At 35.1% G+C, this 18,790-nt stretch overlaps 2 protein-coding genes across 2 annotated transcripts; both read left to right on the plus strand.

Annotated features, from left to right (window-relative positions):
- The first annotated feature begins 2,646 nt into the window (after window positions 1-2,646).
- On the plus strand, window positions 2,647-6,866 carry LOC110790086 (non-specific phospholipase C3). Its single transcript, XM_021994830.2, has 5 exons — window positions 2,647-3,086; window positions 4,779-5,158; window positions 5,548-5,957; window positions 6,072-6,242; window positions 6,325-6,866. Exons 1-5 carry the CDS (start codon window positions 2,742-2,744, stop codon window positions 6,675-6,677), a joined length of 1,659 nt encoding a protein of 552 aa, XP_021850522.1. The 5' UTR covers window positions 2,647-2,741; the 3' UTR covers window positions 6,678-6,866.
- Window positions 6,867-10,382: 3,516 nt separating this feature from the next.
- Window positions 10,383-16,402, plus strand: LOC110790088 (non-specific phospholipase C4). Its single transcript, XM_021994832.2, has 5 exons — window positions 10,383-11,041; window positions 14,554-14,933; window positions 15,040-15,449; window positions 15,526-15,696; window positions 15,836-16,402. The coding sequence occupies exons 1-5, from the start codon at window positions 10,793-10,795 to the stop codon at window positions 16,162-16,164; spliced, it is 1,539 nt and encodes a 512-aa protein (XP_021850524.2). The 5' UTR covers window positions 10,383-10,792; the 3' UTR covers window positions 16,165-16,402.
- The last annotated feature ends 2,388 nt before the right edge of the window (window positions 16,403-18,790 follow it).

Raw genomic sequence — 18,790 nt, forward strand, 5'->3', positions numbered from 1 at the left:
GTCACACGTTATTGATCTCAAAGACAAACTCTAAAAATGCCAACTACAAACAAATTTAGGGATGTCAGTGGGGCGGGTTTCGTGGGAGACCCGCCCCGCATCCGCCCCAAGTAGGCGGGGATGGAGGTAGGTTTGGCGGGTGATGGGGCGGGGATGGATATAGAAATCGTACCCGCCATGGATGATGGGGCGGGTGTGGATTTTGTGTTGAACCCGCCCCATCCCCGCCCGCCCCGCCCCATCCCCACTCGCCCCGCTTCATACCCGCCATGGGTGATGGGGTGAGTTTGTATTTATGTGCATGTTTAGGTGATAATATGAATTTAGGTGAGAATTTTAAGTTTTTTGTTTAGATTTTTTTTGTTATGACGGGTATTTTTTCGATTATATGTGTCTCTTTAGTCGTAAGGTTTTTTTCTTCTAAAGTTAACTTTCATTACTTCGTACATATGGAAAATGTTTGCTTAATAAGAAAAATTAGGCGGATATTGGCGTGGGTATGGGGCGGGGATAAGACGGGGATGGATACCTAGTTGGGTGGTGGGGCGGGGATGGATTTTAGTTTATACCCGTTGGGGCGGGGATGGGGATGAATTTTGTACCCGCCATGGATGATGGGGCGGGGATGGAGATGAAAATTTTAGGTGGGGATGGGGATGGAGGGACATACATCCGCATCCGCCCCGCCCCATTGACATCCCTACACAAATTACTCGATCTCTCGAACATATAAGGATTTCAATTCGTCCATGTTTCAGTAGTAGCATATCGGGCATAAGTGGTATCTCGAATTGAATATAGCCCAAGTATTATACCCTCCGTTCTTTTAGATTAATGTCTCCTCAACATTTGCAAAATAATTTAGAGGGAGGAAACCTACGTAATAGTTATGCACTTACTACCTCCGTTTTATTAAGTTTTTAACGCTTTGAATAATGTGTCAAAAAATCAAAACTTTGACCATAAATTCTCATTATTAAATCTATAAAAAATTATCATGAGATATTTTGTTAGATTCGTCTCGAAGTATATTTTATAAATATCAACTTTTTATAATTTTTTGCCATACAGAATTGGATATATTAACGGTCAAACATTACATCGGAGTACGTGCAAATAGTAAGTGTAAAGATTTTTTGAAACGGAGGTAGTATATAGTTATATTAGAGGCGAATCAAAAAAAACTTATTTTTGCATCTTTAAGAGAAACTTGTTTTTGCATTTTTAAGGGGATTAAGTAAGAAATATTACCTATTCTCTAAAAGTTTCAATATTTTTAAACTAGTAAATAATCGGAACTTGAGCCCGAGACTCCCGCCCTCTCCCTATGTTTTGTGGCCACATCTATTACTCTATACTAAAAGACACACCAGGAATGACACGTGTCACCTCATGATATATCTATAACCATATCCGATATCCGAATTTCGGATTAGGCATCAACACCTGATCCGATACCTATATTGTTCTAATATCCTACTTCCTCCGTCTTTTAATACTCGCAACGTTTGGACTTTTGTGACTATTCATATAATCTACTTTGACTATTCGTAGTGTTTTCTATATAAGATAAAACATAGTCATGTGGGATCTTGTTAGATTCGTCTCAATGTGTATTTTCAAAATATCAACTTTTTATAATTTTTGCATATAGATAATTTAAGATATAAATGATCAAAATTGTGCATCGGCATGCGTGAAACTAACAAATGTTGCGAGTATTAAAAGACGGAGGAAGTATTATATAGACCGAATATATGATCAAGTTTCGAATTTTCCTGAATGTTATTCACGCTTTACGTTTTAGTCTATTCATGAAAGTTCTTTACACTCCACTTTGTTCCATTGTGAGCACAATTTTACATTTATACCCTCTTTTGGCCCATTAAAACATGCAACTTGCAATTTTTTTTTATTATGGGAGCCCACCATAACTTAACCACTCACAATACTTTAATATTTATTCGCATCCACCTACATTGTTGGACAATTTATAGCCACTGATTTTCTCATCTATCTATTACTTACTATATACTAAAAGAGACACCAGGAATGACACGTGTCAATTCCTGGTGCATTTTTTCCCGCCAAAAACCACTTTCCCAAAAAAGTGTATCTGTTTTTTTTTTTTTTTTTTTTATAAACTATATGCATGGAAACAAATTTTAGTTTATAAATTATGGCAATAATAGATACGACGTAATGATAATTATTCTAAATTGGTAATATTTTAGTCAAATCGCTATATTAATAATGTAAAATATATCAATCAATATTTTGGTCAAATTACCATATTAGCATTTTAAATATGCACATTAGATGAATAAATTTAAACGAGCTAGTATGTTAAAAATTATAACTATGCAGTAGTTTGAGAGATAATCCGTTAAATATTTTGTGAAAAAAATGATCAAAATCCGTGCGTGCTCGGGATTTAATCTAGTTTGTTACCTAATTATCACATGTTTATCAAAGTTCTTTAATTACCGTACAAATGGTAATCGTAAAGATCATTTAGGAACGAAAGTGGTATTATAATACCAATGTAAACTGTATTATAACTTAAGCGTAAATTTAAAACAAAAAAACATGTGCCTTAGCGGGAAAAGAAATTTAATAAACTATAAAAAAAGCCTAATAACAACTAAGATGATCCGTCAACAAGAAAAAAACAAAATAAAAAAGCTAAGATGACAATTAATTAGTATTATGAATATATATACACAAACTTGAGCTTATATATGTTCCTAGCAGAATCTCTAGCAAGCTCATTGCATCTCCATTTCTTTCCTCTTGAAGCTAAGGCATTATTTTCTTCGATTTCAAAGCAAACATCAATAATGGCGGATAATGAGAAGAAGGAATATCCAATCAAAACAGTAGTGGTTTTGGTTATGGAGAATCGATCCTTTGATCACATGTTGGGATGGATGAAGCCACTCAACCCAGAAATCGACGGTTTAACGGGTCAGGAGTCCAACCCGTTGAACACTTCGGATCCTAACTCGGCTCGTGTCAAGTTTGGGGATGGCTCCGTTTTTGTGGATCCAAATCCTGGTCATTCTTACCAAGATATCTATGAGCAGGTACTCTCTCTATTATATTGTTGCATTATTGTATCTATCTGTCATTCAAGTGTTACTTTATTCGTTTTTTATTACTTACAACACTTTTGTGAAGTCTAATTTTACAAAATTTCAACAACATTCTTAATTCTTATGTTAATGTGTGCCGCGGAAAAGTTGGAATGTTTACATACTTCGTATGATTTAAGTCGGATTTGTAATGTATATTATCAAGATATCAAGTAACATTTTTATGTAAATATGTATTTAAAAAATGTTAATAGTCAAAATTGTGATAGAATAATGTCGGTATTACTTACTCCAACACGACTTTGATTGTTCAATAATTGAACCATTCAGTAACCGAAGATCACGGAGGATCATGTCCTAGACTCCTAGGAACGTTTATATTGCTAGTTTTTTTTTTTTTAACTCACAAGGGCGTTACAACTAAGCAAAAATAGTTAAAGGTGATCGAGCATCTTGTGTGGGAATTTATTTACCACGAGTAATCATAATGGATTAAGGGGTGAAAACATGGAGTAGTACACAATTATGAAGTAAAATTATGAGGGATTATTACTGGTTGAAAATTATTAACTTAATAAGACATCAAAATCCCTAAAATAAGCATCTTTTTATAAAGTTCTCAATATACCTTCCACATCACACAAGTTTGTAAGTTACTGCCAAATATATGTTTTGTTGACTTTGTTGTTGGTAAGAAATATTTGGCACGAGGATGTTGCTGCAATAAACAACACTTATTGATACTTTTAGAGTCTTTGATTCAGCGATCACGTCAGTCCAAATTTATTTATTTTGCTATGACATGTGATTTTTTTGTTGCAAAATTGCCAGGTTAATTGGCGACTTTACTTAAAGTAAAGCCGCTAATTGAGTTTGCGAATTTTTGTTGAATCATTAAGGAAATTTTTTAGAAAAACCACTTTCATGTTTACGTGGACAGTTAATTGAGAATCTTTTGAAAATTTTAGCCAGAAAATCGATGGATAAAAGTATCAAAAGATTAAAACAAAGTAATATTCCCTCAAGAAAGACCTGCTCTCTCAAAAGTCCATCCCAATAGGTCCAAAGGGATGTTTAGCTCATCGAACTTGAGCATGAATTATAAGAGTAGGCATACAGAGTATTAGAAATTGGATGTTGGGACTTGGGAGCTACAAATTCGTAATGTTTACCACTAGACCAAGGGGGTTGTTTTTTCGCACATCAGATATGTGTGGAACACACATATCAGCTAAAAGACAAATAGCTAAAAGACAAAATAGGAAGTACCATTCTGTAAGAAAAAGTACCATTCTGTAAAAAAAAATAAAAAAAAAAATACAAATTTTGTTTTAAAAAGTACCATTTAATTTCTTTTTTGTCATTTTTCCTATTTTGTCCTTTGCTATGATATGTATTTGCAAGCACATACCTGATATCCGAAAATACTTCCTCCTAGAGCAAGTACTACTTGATTTTCGGACGAATTGAACAATAATCAATTCAGGATTGAAGAGGTACTAGTTATAGAATATGGAGTAGTACGTACTTTCGTATTAGATAAGATAACGAACACACCCTTCCACTTTTGATAGTGCTAATAATATGGATTCTACTATTCTAGTTCTAGAAAGGAGATCCATCAATTAATAACATTACTAGGTTTTTAAAATATAAATAATTGCATAATTGATGAATGGGCAGTTATATGGAGAACCATGGAGCCAAGAATCTGTGAACAAAAAACTACCAGTAACAATGCAAGGGTTTGCCCAGAATGCAAACCGGGTCCAAAGCGGGATGGCTGACACGGTAATGAACGGGTTCAAACCAGATTTGGTACCAGTTTACAAGGAACTAGTATCCCAATTTGCAGTATGTGATAGATGGTTTGCTTCAATACCTGCATCCACACAACCAAACAGGATGTTCGTCCACTCAGCAACGTCACACGGCTTATACGGAAATGACAGCAAGAAGTTAAATGCAGGGATGCCTCAGAAAACTATTTTTGATTCTTTGGATGAAGCTGGTCATAGCTTTGGTATTTACTATCAATCTGCTCCATCCACTCTTTATTACAAGTAAGCGCGCATATTTATATTATCTTTGGAAAATACTATTTAATTACTTAATTAATTATATGATATGGAGTATTTAATTGGTTATAACGGATGCAAAGAAAGAATAAAGAACGTAATAAAGAACGCAGAGAATTAACAATGTGTTAGCTACGTCCACCGGCAGAGGGGAGGAAAGTTTTATTGATCTTGAGGATTACAGAATACAACTAAGTTATGACCCAGAGAGTACTAAATTTATATAGTACGTACTCTCTAGACAGATGCAGAAAAGCCCAGAAAGTAGGCCCAAAACAGATAACCCTAATCCAGAATAACAGATCCGATCCCGTGGTGGGGCGTTGCAGCAAGGGGCTTGACCGGATTATCTAACATAATTTGTTTGGGTGCAGGAACCTTAGGAAATTGAAATATGCAACAAAGTTTCACCCTTTTGATCTGAGCTTCAAGCGTGACTGCAAGAAGGGGAAGCTACCAAACTATGTGGTGATCGAGCCAAGATATTTCGATTTGCTAGCATTGCCAGGAAATGATGATCATCCATCTCATGATGTTTCAACAGGTCAAAAGTTTGTCAAGGAAGTTTATGAATCATTAAGGGCTAGTCCTCAATGGAATGAGATGTTGTTCATGGTTGTATATGATGAGCATGGTGGGTTTTATGATCATGTACCTACTCCTGTCGAAGGTGTGCCTAACCCTGATGGTCTTGTGGGTCCTGGTCCATACAGTTTCAATTTTGATCGCCTTGGTGTTCGTGTTCCTGCCATCTTCATCTCTCCTTGGATTGATCCAGGAACAGGTATTAATTCGTTGTTGCTATATATACTTACTTGTATATAATATATGAGTCTCCTCGTTCTGTTTACCTTATTCTTATACTTGTATATAAAATTAATGTATGTGTACCGTGTAGTGTTACACACTCCTTCAGGGCCACAACCAACATCTCAGTACGAGCATTCCTCAATCCCAGCAACTGTTAAGAAGTTTTTCAACTTGAAAGACTTCCTTACCAAACGAGATGCATGGGCTGGCACTTTCGAAGTTGTCTTAAACAGGACTTCTCCAAGAACTGACTGTCCAGGTACATATATTATATATATAACTTAATTAGTTGATTGATGTACCTCATTTGAAGCATGCTTAAACATGCATGTTTAATGTAGTTACCCTGCCTGAACCAATGAGACTGAGAGACTTTGACGCAAATGAGGACAGGAAACTATCAGATTTCCAAGAAGAATTGGTGCAGTTAGCAGCAAGCTTAAAAGGAGATCTTAAGATCAAAGACAAGCCTATAGAGGGAATGACTGTTGCTCGTGCTGCTGAGTATAGCAATGAGGCCTTCAAAGTTTTCATGGATGAGTGCGCCAAAGCTAAGGAGAATGGCGCTGCTGAGGACTCTGTGGTTGTTGTTGAAACCACTGAACAAGAACAACAACAAGAAATCATCACTAGCAAACACAATCCGGAACCCAAATCTTTCGTTCAAAGGTTGTTCTCTTGCTCTGGTTGGTGATGAATCACACTTTGTAGCATTCACAAATTATCATCTATTTATGTTTACAAATTGTCTAGTCAATGTTTTGAATTGACTTCATAAACACTTGCTTATTAAAAACATATTATGTTTGTAAATACTTGTAGGGACGCTGCCCTCCTTTGCGTTTCAATTTCTTTTAACGAGAGACATTGATTGTTTCAAGTATCTTCTTTAATTTGTTACTATCTTTAAGATAAGAATAAAGAGGTGTGCATCAACCCATCTAAACTTCGCATTTCCTATTATAACGGGAGCTTGTTTTGAGACTGTTGAGGATAACTACGTTATCATACATGATAAATATTGTTATTCGGATGGAACACTACAAGAGGGGGTGGTTGAATTGCAGTATGGAACTTGCTAGCCAGTAGCCAATTTTGCGGAATTATAGAGAAAGTTAAAGCAAGTAGAGAAACAATGCAAGAGAGGTTTTACGAGAAAACTTTCTAGGCCCAACTAGAAAGAAAACCTCGACCTACTAGGGATTTCAACTCAAACTCTTTTCACTATAGGGCAACAACTCTGTTACAAACCTATAAGGAACTCGGGCATTACTCGAGTTCCTCTAAGAACTCAAGTTCCCAATAGTTGTTCCCTCAAACAACTACGCTCTCTCTAAGTTCCCTAGAAGTCTCTCTTGGCTCTTTGGCTTTACTCAAAGCCTCTATGTTTCTCTCTTATAGATTTCACTCAAAGCCTACCCAGTTACAACAGGAACTCAGTCAAGTTCCTACCCCATACACATCAAGAACTCAATCAAGTTCCTGCCCAAAACTTGATACAAAAATTCACTCAAACCCTTGACTATGCCCCACTACAAGAGCTCACTCAACCCTTGACAAACTCTCAAAATATAGATGATTGATAATTGATTAGTATCCATCTAGTATGTATCACGTGAAAGAACAATGGGGAACAAGTCACTCATCGGAACTTGGAACTAATAGACTAACTCAAGAACGTGGAAAACAAAACATATTTCTTTTAGAGCATTTTCCCTCTTAAACCAAACCTACTGGAATGACTGCTAGAGTCAGACACATTTGAATGAATGACAAGATCCCCTTTGATATGTTGGAACTGTTAGCCGCTTCCCCCTTAATCTCATCAACTAACTGCCATGTTTCCATGATTCTAGGCATGTTCCCATGACCTATTCAGTTGATGAGAACGTGGAGATCAAGCAGTCAAAGTCTCACATCATGTTTGTAGTAAAACAATTAGAATAAGAGTAGGAAACAAAAGAAAATAAATACTTGGAGAAAAAGCAACATTTTATCAGAATATTATCCAAGAGATATTTATCTAAAACTCACTTTTAATTTATTTTTCCTATGCAAAATATTTTACTGAAAACTTCTTCTTAAACGTGACATAATACATGAGTTCCCGTTTGTATAGGAACTCGCGTCTACAAGTTCAAATACTAACAAAAACTCATTATACATATTATAAATTTAGACTCTTTATTTTCCAAAAACATAAGATAAAATAAATCAACCAAATATATAATTAAAATCAGAATCCTAAGTTAAAGTTGACTTTATTAAAAACTTATATTTTATTTGAAACTAAATCTTATCCTAAATTAACTAGTGCATATTATCTAAAACACTCAACCAAGTAGAGGTTTATTAAGAAACAAATTCTAAATAAATCCCTACAGATTATGATAAAAATATGCAAAAGATTCACTGACTCTTGGATGCTTTTGACTCTAAGTTCCACGAGTTTCTTTTGTCACCTTGTTCCATTACCTTTCACGTTTCCACATACTTACATGAATCATAGAAAATAAACTCTTATTTATTGTCTTCATGTTCCATGATGCTCTGCTTGTTGGTCGTTCCTCAGGAACAAGTGCTCCGCATATTGGTTGTTCCTCAGGAACTCGGCAGTGTTCCCTTCAGGAAATTTCTTGTCTTCATGTTCCATGCTGCTCCGCATGTTGGTTGTACCTCAAGAACTCGGTAGTGTTCCCTTCAGGAACTTCCTTAGGAACAAGTGCCCTGCATGTTGGTTGTTCCTCAGGAACTCGGTAGTGTTCCCTTCAGGAACTTCCTTAGGAACAAGTGCCCCGCATGTTGGTTGTTCCTCAGGAACTCGGTAGTGTTCCCTTCAGGAACTTCTCTGTGCCCTGGCTAGCTTGTCTGGAGTTCCTCCTTAGGAACTGATGTGCAGTTCTAGCTCTGGAAGTTTATTCTTCTTTGCTATAAGAATCTCACAATCACCAACATCTAGTAAGATCTATTATTGATGACTTGGGCACAACCATTTATTAAGGATCTTTGAACAGATATAACTTGAAAACCACATTAGTTGATTACTTTAGTTTGTCATCATTTAAACCATATTGGCTCAACAAATATCATATCTGATAGAGTTATGGTATATGATATGAGATAGAAGTCTATAAGACTTAGGGAACCAACTAGGCGTACGATATCTGGTTTGTATTATAAATAGAGGTGTATGCCCACGAATAATATAAGACAATCAAATATATTCTAGAACCTACTAGGCGTAAAATATATTTGATTGTCTTATATTATTCGTGGGCTTACACTTATATTTATAATACAAACTAGATATCTTATACCTAATAGGTTCACTTCTATCCCATATCATATACCATAACTCTATCGAATATGATATTTTATCTTGTAGGATAACGCTCAACAAAGACGACAAGGTATTATTGATGTTGGTGTTGTTATATGATTGTTTTTCCCTCCTTGTGCTCTAATTTTTTTTTTTTTTTCCAATTATAGCAAATATCACCTCGTTTTTTGTTTTTTAAGGACACCTCAATTTGTTTTAAACAAGAGGGATGGATTGAAGTTTCTTCTTCAAATTGTTATCTTAAGAATGTAGTTGCGTATATCAAATCATCTAAACTTCATGTACCTTATTACGGCTGGAGCTTCTTTAAGGTCAACAAGAAAATATTGATGTTGATTTTGTTATACAGAGTATGATAATTTTCTTTCCCACGGTTTACTCCTTTTGTCAATTGATTGTGAAATGTGACAATTTCAACACTGTTTTTAATCATCGGAATATCTCAGAAATCTATTTCATTTCAAATTTTAAGGAGTTAGTTGAACCTTAATTTGAATTTTGTCCACCTAGCTCTCTATGATGGTTGCGACTTACGCTACGTAAACGTTATAATCATCTTACGAGTTTCAATGTATTTATATGAAACAATAAAATAAAATTATGAATATAAAATAATTTTACGTACGCATTTAAGAAAGCAATTGATTAAAATCTAATCGATTATGTCAATAAGTTATCCTGCCAACAATTCCATGTAACCATTATTTGATCTCATGGCGTGTTATATGACTATGAATATATAACAAATAAAATAAGTAGTTGACTTAACTAGCTTCTAGCGTCATTTGAACCAACAATACTTCTCAGACTTTTATGTAAAAAAAAATCTTCTCGATTTATGTCTACTTAATAGATCTCTAATAGATCTCCCTTTACATTTTACATTTTACATTTTACATCTCCTAGGAAAATACATGTGTAGTACATTTAATTCAATACTCGTTAATGTTAGGACTTACTACGTATGAGTTAGGCGCGCTGGCCATTCTTCACATCGTCTTTTTTTTTTTTTTTTTTTTTTTTTGACAAGTATTCTTCACATCGTCAATTAACAACGTTGCAACATATAAAGGTAGCAAATTTGTAACAAGATTTTGTTATTTGTTAAAACTACAACAGAATTACACGAAAGAAAGAATAATGATAAGCGTACATATACTTCATTTTGGTACGCAATTGAACTAATTAATATTTTTCAGAAAAATACAATTGTGTGAAACTACAAAGATAAGTGATAACCAATTAATTACGTCAAGTCCCTCAAGGAAACAAATTTAAGGACGTACCTTGATACTTGATACTTGATACTTGATTAACAAGCTAAAGCTAAGCAATTAAGGAAGTCACTGCACTTTATAAACTCACCCGTTTTCTTATCTTTCCCTTGAGACATTGAAATTAACCATTACACAGAAAAAATAAAAAGGATCTAGAGATTTGAGATTTGAGATTTGAGTAACTTTGAAGGCATGGCTAGTGATGAGAATAGCCCGGCTTTTCCGATTAAGACGGTGGTGGTGTTGGTGCAAGAGAACCGCTCATTTGACCACATGCTCGGGTGGATGAAAGGGATCAACCCCGAAATAAATGGTGTCACCGGTCAGGAATCGAACCCGTTGGATTCATCGGATCCTAACTCTAAAAGGGTCCACTTCGGGGACGAGTCCGTGTACGTCGACCCAGACCCTGGTCACTCTATACAAGACATTTATGAACAGGTATGTACGTGTTTTTTTGTTCAACGATATATCTCCGTATTTATTTAAATGATAAACTTTCACCGATATGTGATTTTAGTATTAAAATAAGATGAGAGTTGAGTATTGAGTTATTATTTATTGTAATAAATTGATATTGAGTGAATGATTTATTGTAGTAAAAAGAGTGGACCAAAAAGGAAAGAAATATTAATATAATTGAAAATGAAAACCTTGATATGTAAAATAGAAAATGTATCTTTTAATAAAATACAGACGAATAAGAAAAAAATATCTTTTAAATAAATATAGAGGGAGTATTTCCTACCTATGTTACAAAAAAAATTAAATATTTTGAAATTTGTTTAGGAAAAATTACTTTAAATAATCCAACCTTTCGACGATTTTCTGTTAATAATCCGACCTTTGGATTATTATCTAGTAATCTAACCTTTGCACCCCATTAACTTTCATTGCACCTAACAAGTCACCAACCCGGTATAGCAGGTCACCTATATACGTGTCATGCAACCATTTGTTATTTTTATATTAGAAAATAATTAATATATATTTTTTTTTCCCTTTACCTTCTTCCTTTTTCTAGTTTTTTTCTTTCTTCTTTTCTTTACCCTTCCTCCTTGTTTAGTCGCGGCCTCCACCAGAACTCTAACCCTTAACCAAATCCATTATAAAAACCATTTTTTTCATTTTTAATATTATTTCTTTGAATTACATTAAAAAAAAAAAAAACTTCCTCATCTCCTATATCCACCACCGCAACTCCTCCTCTTCCGCTTCATCATCATTCCTTCTTTATTCTTCTTGTCAATCACCAACAAGTTATGCCTCTTCAACTAGTGAAATTTCTATTGATTTTTTTTTTTATGATTAGTAAAAAAATTAATGAAGGATTACTCAAATAACTAAAGAGAATTTCAATTGAAATTTTAGTATGAGGAAACGGATTTGTAGATCTTGATGAGGGTGTGGTTATATATCTGCTAGATTTTGCCGCCCCACTTTGTAGATGGTTTTGATGGTGGTGACAGAGCTAGGGACATTCCGAGGTGAGGGGTATTAGCAGTGGTGGTTGATTTTGGGTGTTAGTGATTGTTTGTTGGTGGTGAAGAATAGACGGTGGGGAGGAGAGGTGAAGGAGAAAGATGGTTGGTTTAATTGGTTGGGTAGTGGTTGTGGTGGTGGTGCGGTACAGACAATAAAAGGATGGAGAGAAATTTTTTGTTACATAAAGGTAAAATTAATTTTAAGAAATATAAATAAAATAATTCCATCAAAAAGGAAAAAAAATACAGCAATCAGTTTTGAGGAAGGATGGGTTCTTTTTAGAATAAATAAAAATAAATAAATAAAGGTGATGACTTGTTGTGCCGGTTGCAAGTGGTTTAGGTGCAATAAAAATTAATAGGGTATAAAGGTTAGATTATTAGATAATAATCAAAAGGTTGGATTATTAACGGAAAATGGTCAAAAGGTTGGATTATTTAAAGTAATTTTTCCATTTGTTTAAAGTTAGATTTTTTTTACCACAAAATCTCACTATTATATTCATTAAAACATTATCACGTGTAATTTTATTAGATTTTTCTCGATATATATTTTCAAATATCAACTTTAAAATAAAAAAAATTCACTCACGTAATTAAATATATTAAAACAACTCATTCGTCTCACTTTACTTGCTCAATTTGACCAAAACTCTCATAGAAATTAGTCAAATGAAGTAAATAAATGAGACTTATGAATTTCGAAGTATTACACAAGAGTCCATGTAATAGTACTTTGTGAATATTAAGGAACTTTAAAAACGGAGGCAGCTGTAGAAGAGTAGGTTTACCAACTTACTAAGTGCATAAAATAATAGATTCCTAGAAGGCTAAGAACGGTTGTTTAAAATAAAAACCACTAACCACTTTCTTTCTTTCTTTCTTTCTTTTTTTGTTTTTTGATACCGGCAAAAGAGAGTTAAATTCTATTAGTAAATGTAGACCCTTTGTTCATGCATTTTCTTGCAATGATGTGTGCACGTTCCACTCTATTCCTATCTATTTTTAGGATAATGCAAGTGTTGAAAGTGGAAGCTAGTCTACTGATTTCTTGAGAGTCCCAAACAGTGTGGATTGTATTTTCGGCCTTCTGCTTCAAATTTGTCACTAAGTTTATCGAGTCCGTAAATATCATTATGTCATTGATATTCTGCTCCTTTGCCCATTTCAGACCATGAAGGCAAGCCTTCGTCTCTGCTTGGAATGTTGTAGAGGTGCAACCATAATTCCCTCCTCCATCTCGATAGTAGTTGTTGTTGTTGTTCCCTTCGTTGTAAGCCCATCCCCAACCTGCTTTTTTTGTTTTCTTCTCCCACGAACCATCCACCTGCAAAACAAAGTTAGGAAAATGATCTTTGTTTCTTCCCAGATTGACAAGGTAGAACCTTGGTGGACTACTAGGCTCCGTATCCAACAGTGGATTACCCATACTTGCCATTTGTGGTGAATGTTGAAACGATCGTAACAACTTCATGGCCTCCTCAGTTTGAATTAATACAGACCTTGTATGACCCCCTATGTTTCTAAACACCCTTCTATTCCTAGTAACCCACAAACTCCATAGCATGGCCACAAAGCCTTCTAGCTTGCTATTCTCCGATCCATCCTTGCTATAAAAGAGCAGGATATGTTTTTGAACCCATATTGCAAAACTTATAGGCTCACTATCATCAATTTAAACTTGTATTTGGTAAACTGTCCAAGCCAATCTAGCCACACTACAAGTTCGAAAGACATGTTGTAAATTTTCATCCACAAAACCACAATAGCCACACTGGCTATCAATATCAATACTTCTTCTTTTCAGGTTATAATTAACAGTTAACCCATCATACATGATCTTCCACATAAACACTTTCCATTTAGGAGAAATATTGATTTTTCAGATTATGCGAAGCGCTTTCAAAACGTCTTCCGAAATCTTGTCTTCCTCCATGGTCCTGTTCTCCACTAACATAACATAGCCCGATCTACCAGTAAATTTACCTGAGCGATGACCTTTCCAGTAAACAAAATTTGAGGTAGGAGGGTGAGGTAGTTCCGTTGCTAATATATCCTTGGCATCCTTCCACTCAAAATGTTGTCTAACCAGAGATATTTTCCAAGTGTTGCTATCTCGATCAATAAAGACTTCCACCTTCCATCTTCGATAATGTGCGATTAATTGGTTTGATGTACCAACTACTGACCACTTCACGGTTCGAATAATGTGGCTACAGAGTAGTATTATTTCAGAGTAGAAAGGCAATACAAATGCTAACACTTTATCTTAAATATGATCTAGAAAAACAAGATTACTTAGAAATATATGACATTTTTAAAGACTTGAAACGAATTGAACCAATATTATTTCAAGCAAAAAATAATAATAATTAGAAGTGATAATAAGAAATATACTTTGTACAGGAGACTTAACTCTTGGGGCTTATTTCATACATACTACATAAGTAAGTACTTGATATTGAGCAGGTATTTGGTGAGAAATGGAGCCAAGCATCAGGCGAAAAGAAGAAGGCCCCAACAATGCAAGGTTTTGCACAAAATGCAAACCGAATCCAAAGTGGGATGGACGAGGCTGTAATGAACGGATTCAAGCCGGATGTTGTACCCGTTTACAAGGAGTTAGTAACCCAATATGCAGTTTGTGATAGGTGGTTCGCTTCAATGCCTGCATCTACACAACCCAATAGGCTTTTCGTGCACTCAGCAACATCCCATGGTTTAACAAGTAATGATACTGGGAAGCTCATTGGAGGGTTGCCTCAGAAGACCATATTTGAGTCTTTGGATGAGTCGGGTTACTCTTTCGGTATCTATTATCAGTACCCTCCTTCCACTCTCTTTTACAGGTATTTAATTTAGACATTCATCACCTGAATATGACTACAGTTTCAACTTTCAACTAACAGATACTGAAATATGTAGTATAAACATTTTTCTTACTATTTTTGGTAGGAATCTACGGAAGCTGAAATATGTTTCGCGTTTCCACCAATTTGATCTAGAATTCAAGAAGCATTGCAAGGAAGGGAAGCTACCAAATTATGTGGTAATCGAACAAAGATATTTTGACTTGTTAGTAGTGCCAGGAAATGATGATCACCCCTCCCATGATGTGTCAATAGGTCAAAAGTTCATCAAGGAAGTTTATGAAGCATTGAGATCAAGTCCACAATGGAATGAAATCTTATTTATAATCACATATGATGAACATGGTGGTTTCTATGATCATGTTCCCACCCCTGTTGAAGGGGTTCCTAGTCCTGATGGCATTGTTGGTCCTCAACCATTTAGTTTTGGATTTGATCGTTTAGGTGTTAGAGTTCCGACTATCTTCATCTCTCCATGGATCCAACCTGGAACAGGTACGTATGTTCAAACTTAAAACCTTACATGTACTTTAAGTATCTTCTAAAGGTATTGTTTCGTGAAAAAATGCAGTGTTACATGGACCGTCAGGGCCATATCCAACATCAGAATATGAACATTCTTCAATTCCAGCAACTGTCAAGAAGATATTCAAACTGAAAGACTTTTTAACTAAGCGTGATGCATGGGCTGGCACTTTTGAGGTTGTAGTCAACAGGGAGACTCCAAGAACTGATTGCCCAGGTAAATTTATATTCAGTTGAGAATTAAGATGCATATACCCTTCAAGTTCAGGCCTTCAGTCTTGTTTGATTATAAATCATCTAAGAATTTTAGTGAAAAACTCATTTAAATTCTTACAAACTATTTTGGATATCTGCAGTTACTCTGCCGGAGCCAGTTAAATTGAGATCAAGTTTAGCACAGGAAAACAAGCAAATATCTGATTTCCAAGCGGAGTTGGTGCAGATGGCAGCTTGCTTAAAAGGCGATCACAAGAAGAAAACATACCCATATGAATTAGTGGAGAAGATGACGGTTAAAGAAGCTGTTGAATATGTGCAAGATGCTTGGAAGAAATTCTTGCATGAGTGTGATGAATCCAGGAAGCGAGGAGAAGATGAATCCACAATCGTAATTGTGACTTCACCTAAAAACAGCCGCAGATCATTCAAAGGCAAGCTTTTATCTTGTTTAGCTTGTAACAACTGAAACCCTTTCTTATGGTTGCACCAATCATTCGACCAACTACCTATACAAAAACAACAAAATCAAGACAGTTGATCAAAACAAAGGGCAGAGAGAGGAGGGACAAACAGAAAATACATGCCCAAATTGTAAGAAATATCTAACATATATTTAAATTTCATGTTCTGTTCATTGGATATAATGTAAGAATGTCTTTTTTAATTACTTATACATCAAAAAATCAAAGCACGAGATGAGTGAATCATCTTGACTCGTGATCGTGAATAAGGAGACAGAATGGAAATATCGATACAGCAACACTCAGAATTAACATTAGAATAATTGATGCAACCAAATTAAAATTAGTATCTGCTGTCACTTGGTAAAAAAATTACAAAGGGGGATTGTTAAGATGGCCACTCTTCCTTTTATTAGTAGTGTACATTCCATCCAAGCTTTATCTTCACACTGCAACATTCTTGGTGAATCTAAACCGAAGAAACTTGTTATTCGCGGATCGGATGGAACACTACGTGAGGGGGTGAATTGTAGTATGGAACTTGCTAGCCAATTTTGCGAAATTATAAAGAAACTTAAAGCAAGTAGAGAAACAATGCAAGAGAGATTTTACGAGTAAACTTTCCAGGGGCCAACTGGGAAGAAAACCTCGACCCACTAGGGATTTCAACTCAAACTCTTTTCACTATAGAGCAACAACTCAGTTACAATCCTACAAGAAACTCGCCCATAACTTGAGTTCCTCTACGAACTCAAGTTCCCAATAGTTGTTCCCTCCCATTGCCTTCCCTAGAAGTCTATCTTGAATTTTTTGCTTCACTCAATGCCTCCCTATTTTTATCTTATAGAGTTCACTCAAAGCCTACCCAAATACAACAGGAACTCACTTAAGTTCCTACCCTATACACATCAGGAATCACTCAAGTTCTTGCTCAAAACTTGATACAAGAATTCACTCAAACTCTTGACCAATTCCCCCTTTACAAGAGCTCACTCAAACCCTTTACCAACTCTCGAAATAAACGCATAAAGATTGGTATCCCTCTAATATATAGAACATGAAAGAACAATGAGGAACTTAGAACTTCAAGGAACTTGGAACAGAGGAACTGACATAGTAACGTAGAAGGAAAAATATATTACTTTTATGCGTGATATTTTCCACCTAAACCAGACCTCGTGGAGAGTCAGACAGTTTGAATGAATGATAATATCTTCTTTTATAGTGTTGGAACTCCTAACCACTTCCCCCTTAATCTCCTCAACTGACGGCCATGTTGCCATAATTCTAGCTAGGCATGTTCCCATGACCTATTCAGTTGCTGAGAACATGGGAGTCAAGGCTAGACGTGCCCGAATTCTCTCAACAGATTTTCCTTTTGAAACAACAGAAATAGGAAAACGTGATTAAATAACATTCTTTGGAAAAAAGTAATGTTTTGTAAAATAGGATCCAAGGTGTATTTTCCAAAACATAACCTTTTCATTTTATATCTTCACAGTAAAATTCTATTTCTATTTTATAAAATATTTCTTAATAAAATATTCTATTTTATAAAGTCTTTCTTTATGAAATATTAATCTTTATTAGAGAAATTTCATTTTACTATTTTAAGATCGCATTCAGTTCCTCCAAGTTCCTTTTAATACCTTGTTCCATAACCTTTCAAGCTACTACATACTTACATGAATCCTAGAAAATAAACTCTTATTTCTTGTCTTCATGTTCCATGCTGCTCCGAATGTTGGTTGTTCCACCTCTGGAACTTCTCGAACCATGTTCCCCCCCCCCCCCCCATGAACTTATTTATGCTTGCTTGACCAGTTTCTTTAATTGTCCAAGTCTGCATGTTTTGACCTTCTCTTGTTCCTACTCTGGAACTCCTGGTTTTCTTAGTATAGAAACTAAAACGTTTATTAGTTAAGTTTTCTTGTTATTATCAAACCATTTAGGTCAACAATTCCCCCTTTTTGGTGATGACAAACCAAGCAAACTTAATAGAGAAAATAAATCCAACATACATAGAAATCTAAATAAAGTATTTACCAGAGATTAGAAGAATATACATAGTTGCAATATACTTGAGAAAATAAAATATTTGAGACTAGGAACTCGAAAATATTATGCCTTCAATGTTTGCCTTTCTTTCCCCCCTTTTGGAATCATCAAAAAGGTTTAGCTAATAGTATCATTGTAATCCCATCACAACACCACACTTAAAAATAATGGCTAGTCAAAATCAGAGACAAAGCAAAATATCTCCCACAATTTTGTAAGTTTAGACAGTCATACTTAAGCAATAAGAATTCAAAGTGAAAAGAAAATATCACAAGTCAGTGTTCCTTAGCAACAAGCAGCAAAAAAATAAGTTCACCCACACAAACAGAAAAAACTAAATGAAAATTGTTTCGAAATACATAAACACCACCAATTTGTATTTTGCAGGGATAGGTTAATTTATGGGGTAAAGGTTATACATGGCTCGTGATTTTAATGAATGTATTCCTTTGTCACTTGTTTCTCTGCATGCCTCTTTCTTTTCGAACTTTCAACTGAAGTTCCTCGCCATGAAGTACATCGTTGTTCCTTTTTTTTCTTCTATTCTTCTTTAGCAGTACGTATAATTTCTTT

Source organism: Spinacia oleracea, chromosome 2 (genome assembly GCF_020520425.1).
Source record: "Spinacia oleracea cultivar Varoflay chromosome 2, BTI_SOV_V1, whole genome shotgun sequence".
NCBI lineage: Eukaryota > Viridiplantae > Streptophyta > Magnoliopsida > Caryophyllales > Amaranthaceae > Spinacia > Spinacia oleracea.

Coding starts and splice junctions, on each gene's coding strand:
- LOC110790086 (XM_021994830.2), top strand. CDS start 2,742: ATGTTCCTAGCAGAATCTCTAGCAAGCTCATTGCATCTCCATTTCTTT. Junction 5,958..6,071: donor TTGGATTGATCCAGGAACAG/GTATTAATTCGT, acceptor TGTACCGTGTAG/TGTTACACACTCCTTCAGGG. Junction 6,243..6,324: donor TCCAAGAACTGACTGTCCAG/GTACATATATTA, acceptor TGTTTAATGTAG/TTACCCTGCCTGAACCAATG.
- LOC110790088 (XM_021994832.2), top strand. CDS start 10,793: ATGGCTAGTGATGAGAATAGCCCGGCTTTTCCGATTAAGACGGTGGTG. Junction 11,042..14,553: donor TACAAGACATTTATGAACAG/GTATGTACGTGT, acceptor GATATTGAGCAG/GTATTTGGTGAGAAATGGAG. Junction 15,450..15,525: donor ATGGATCCAACCTGGAACAG/GTACGTATGTTC, acceptor GAAAAAATGCAG/TGTTACATGGACCGTCAGGG.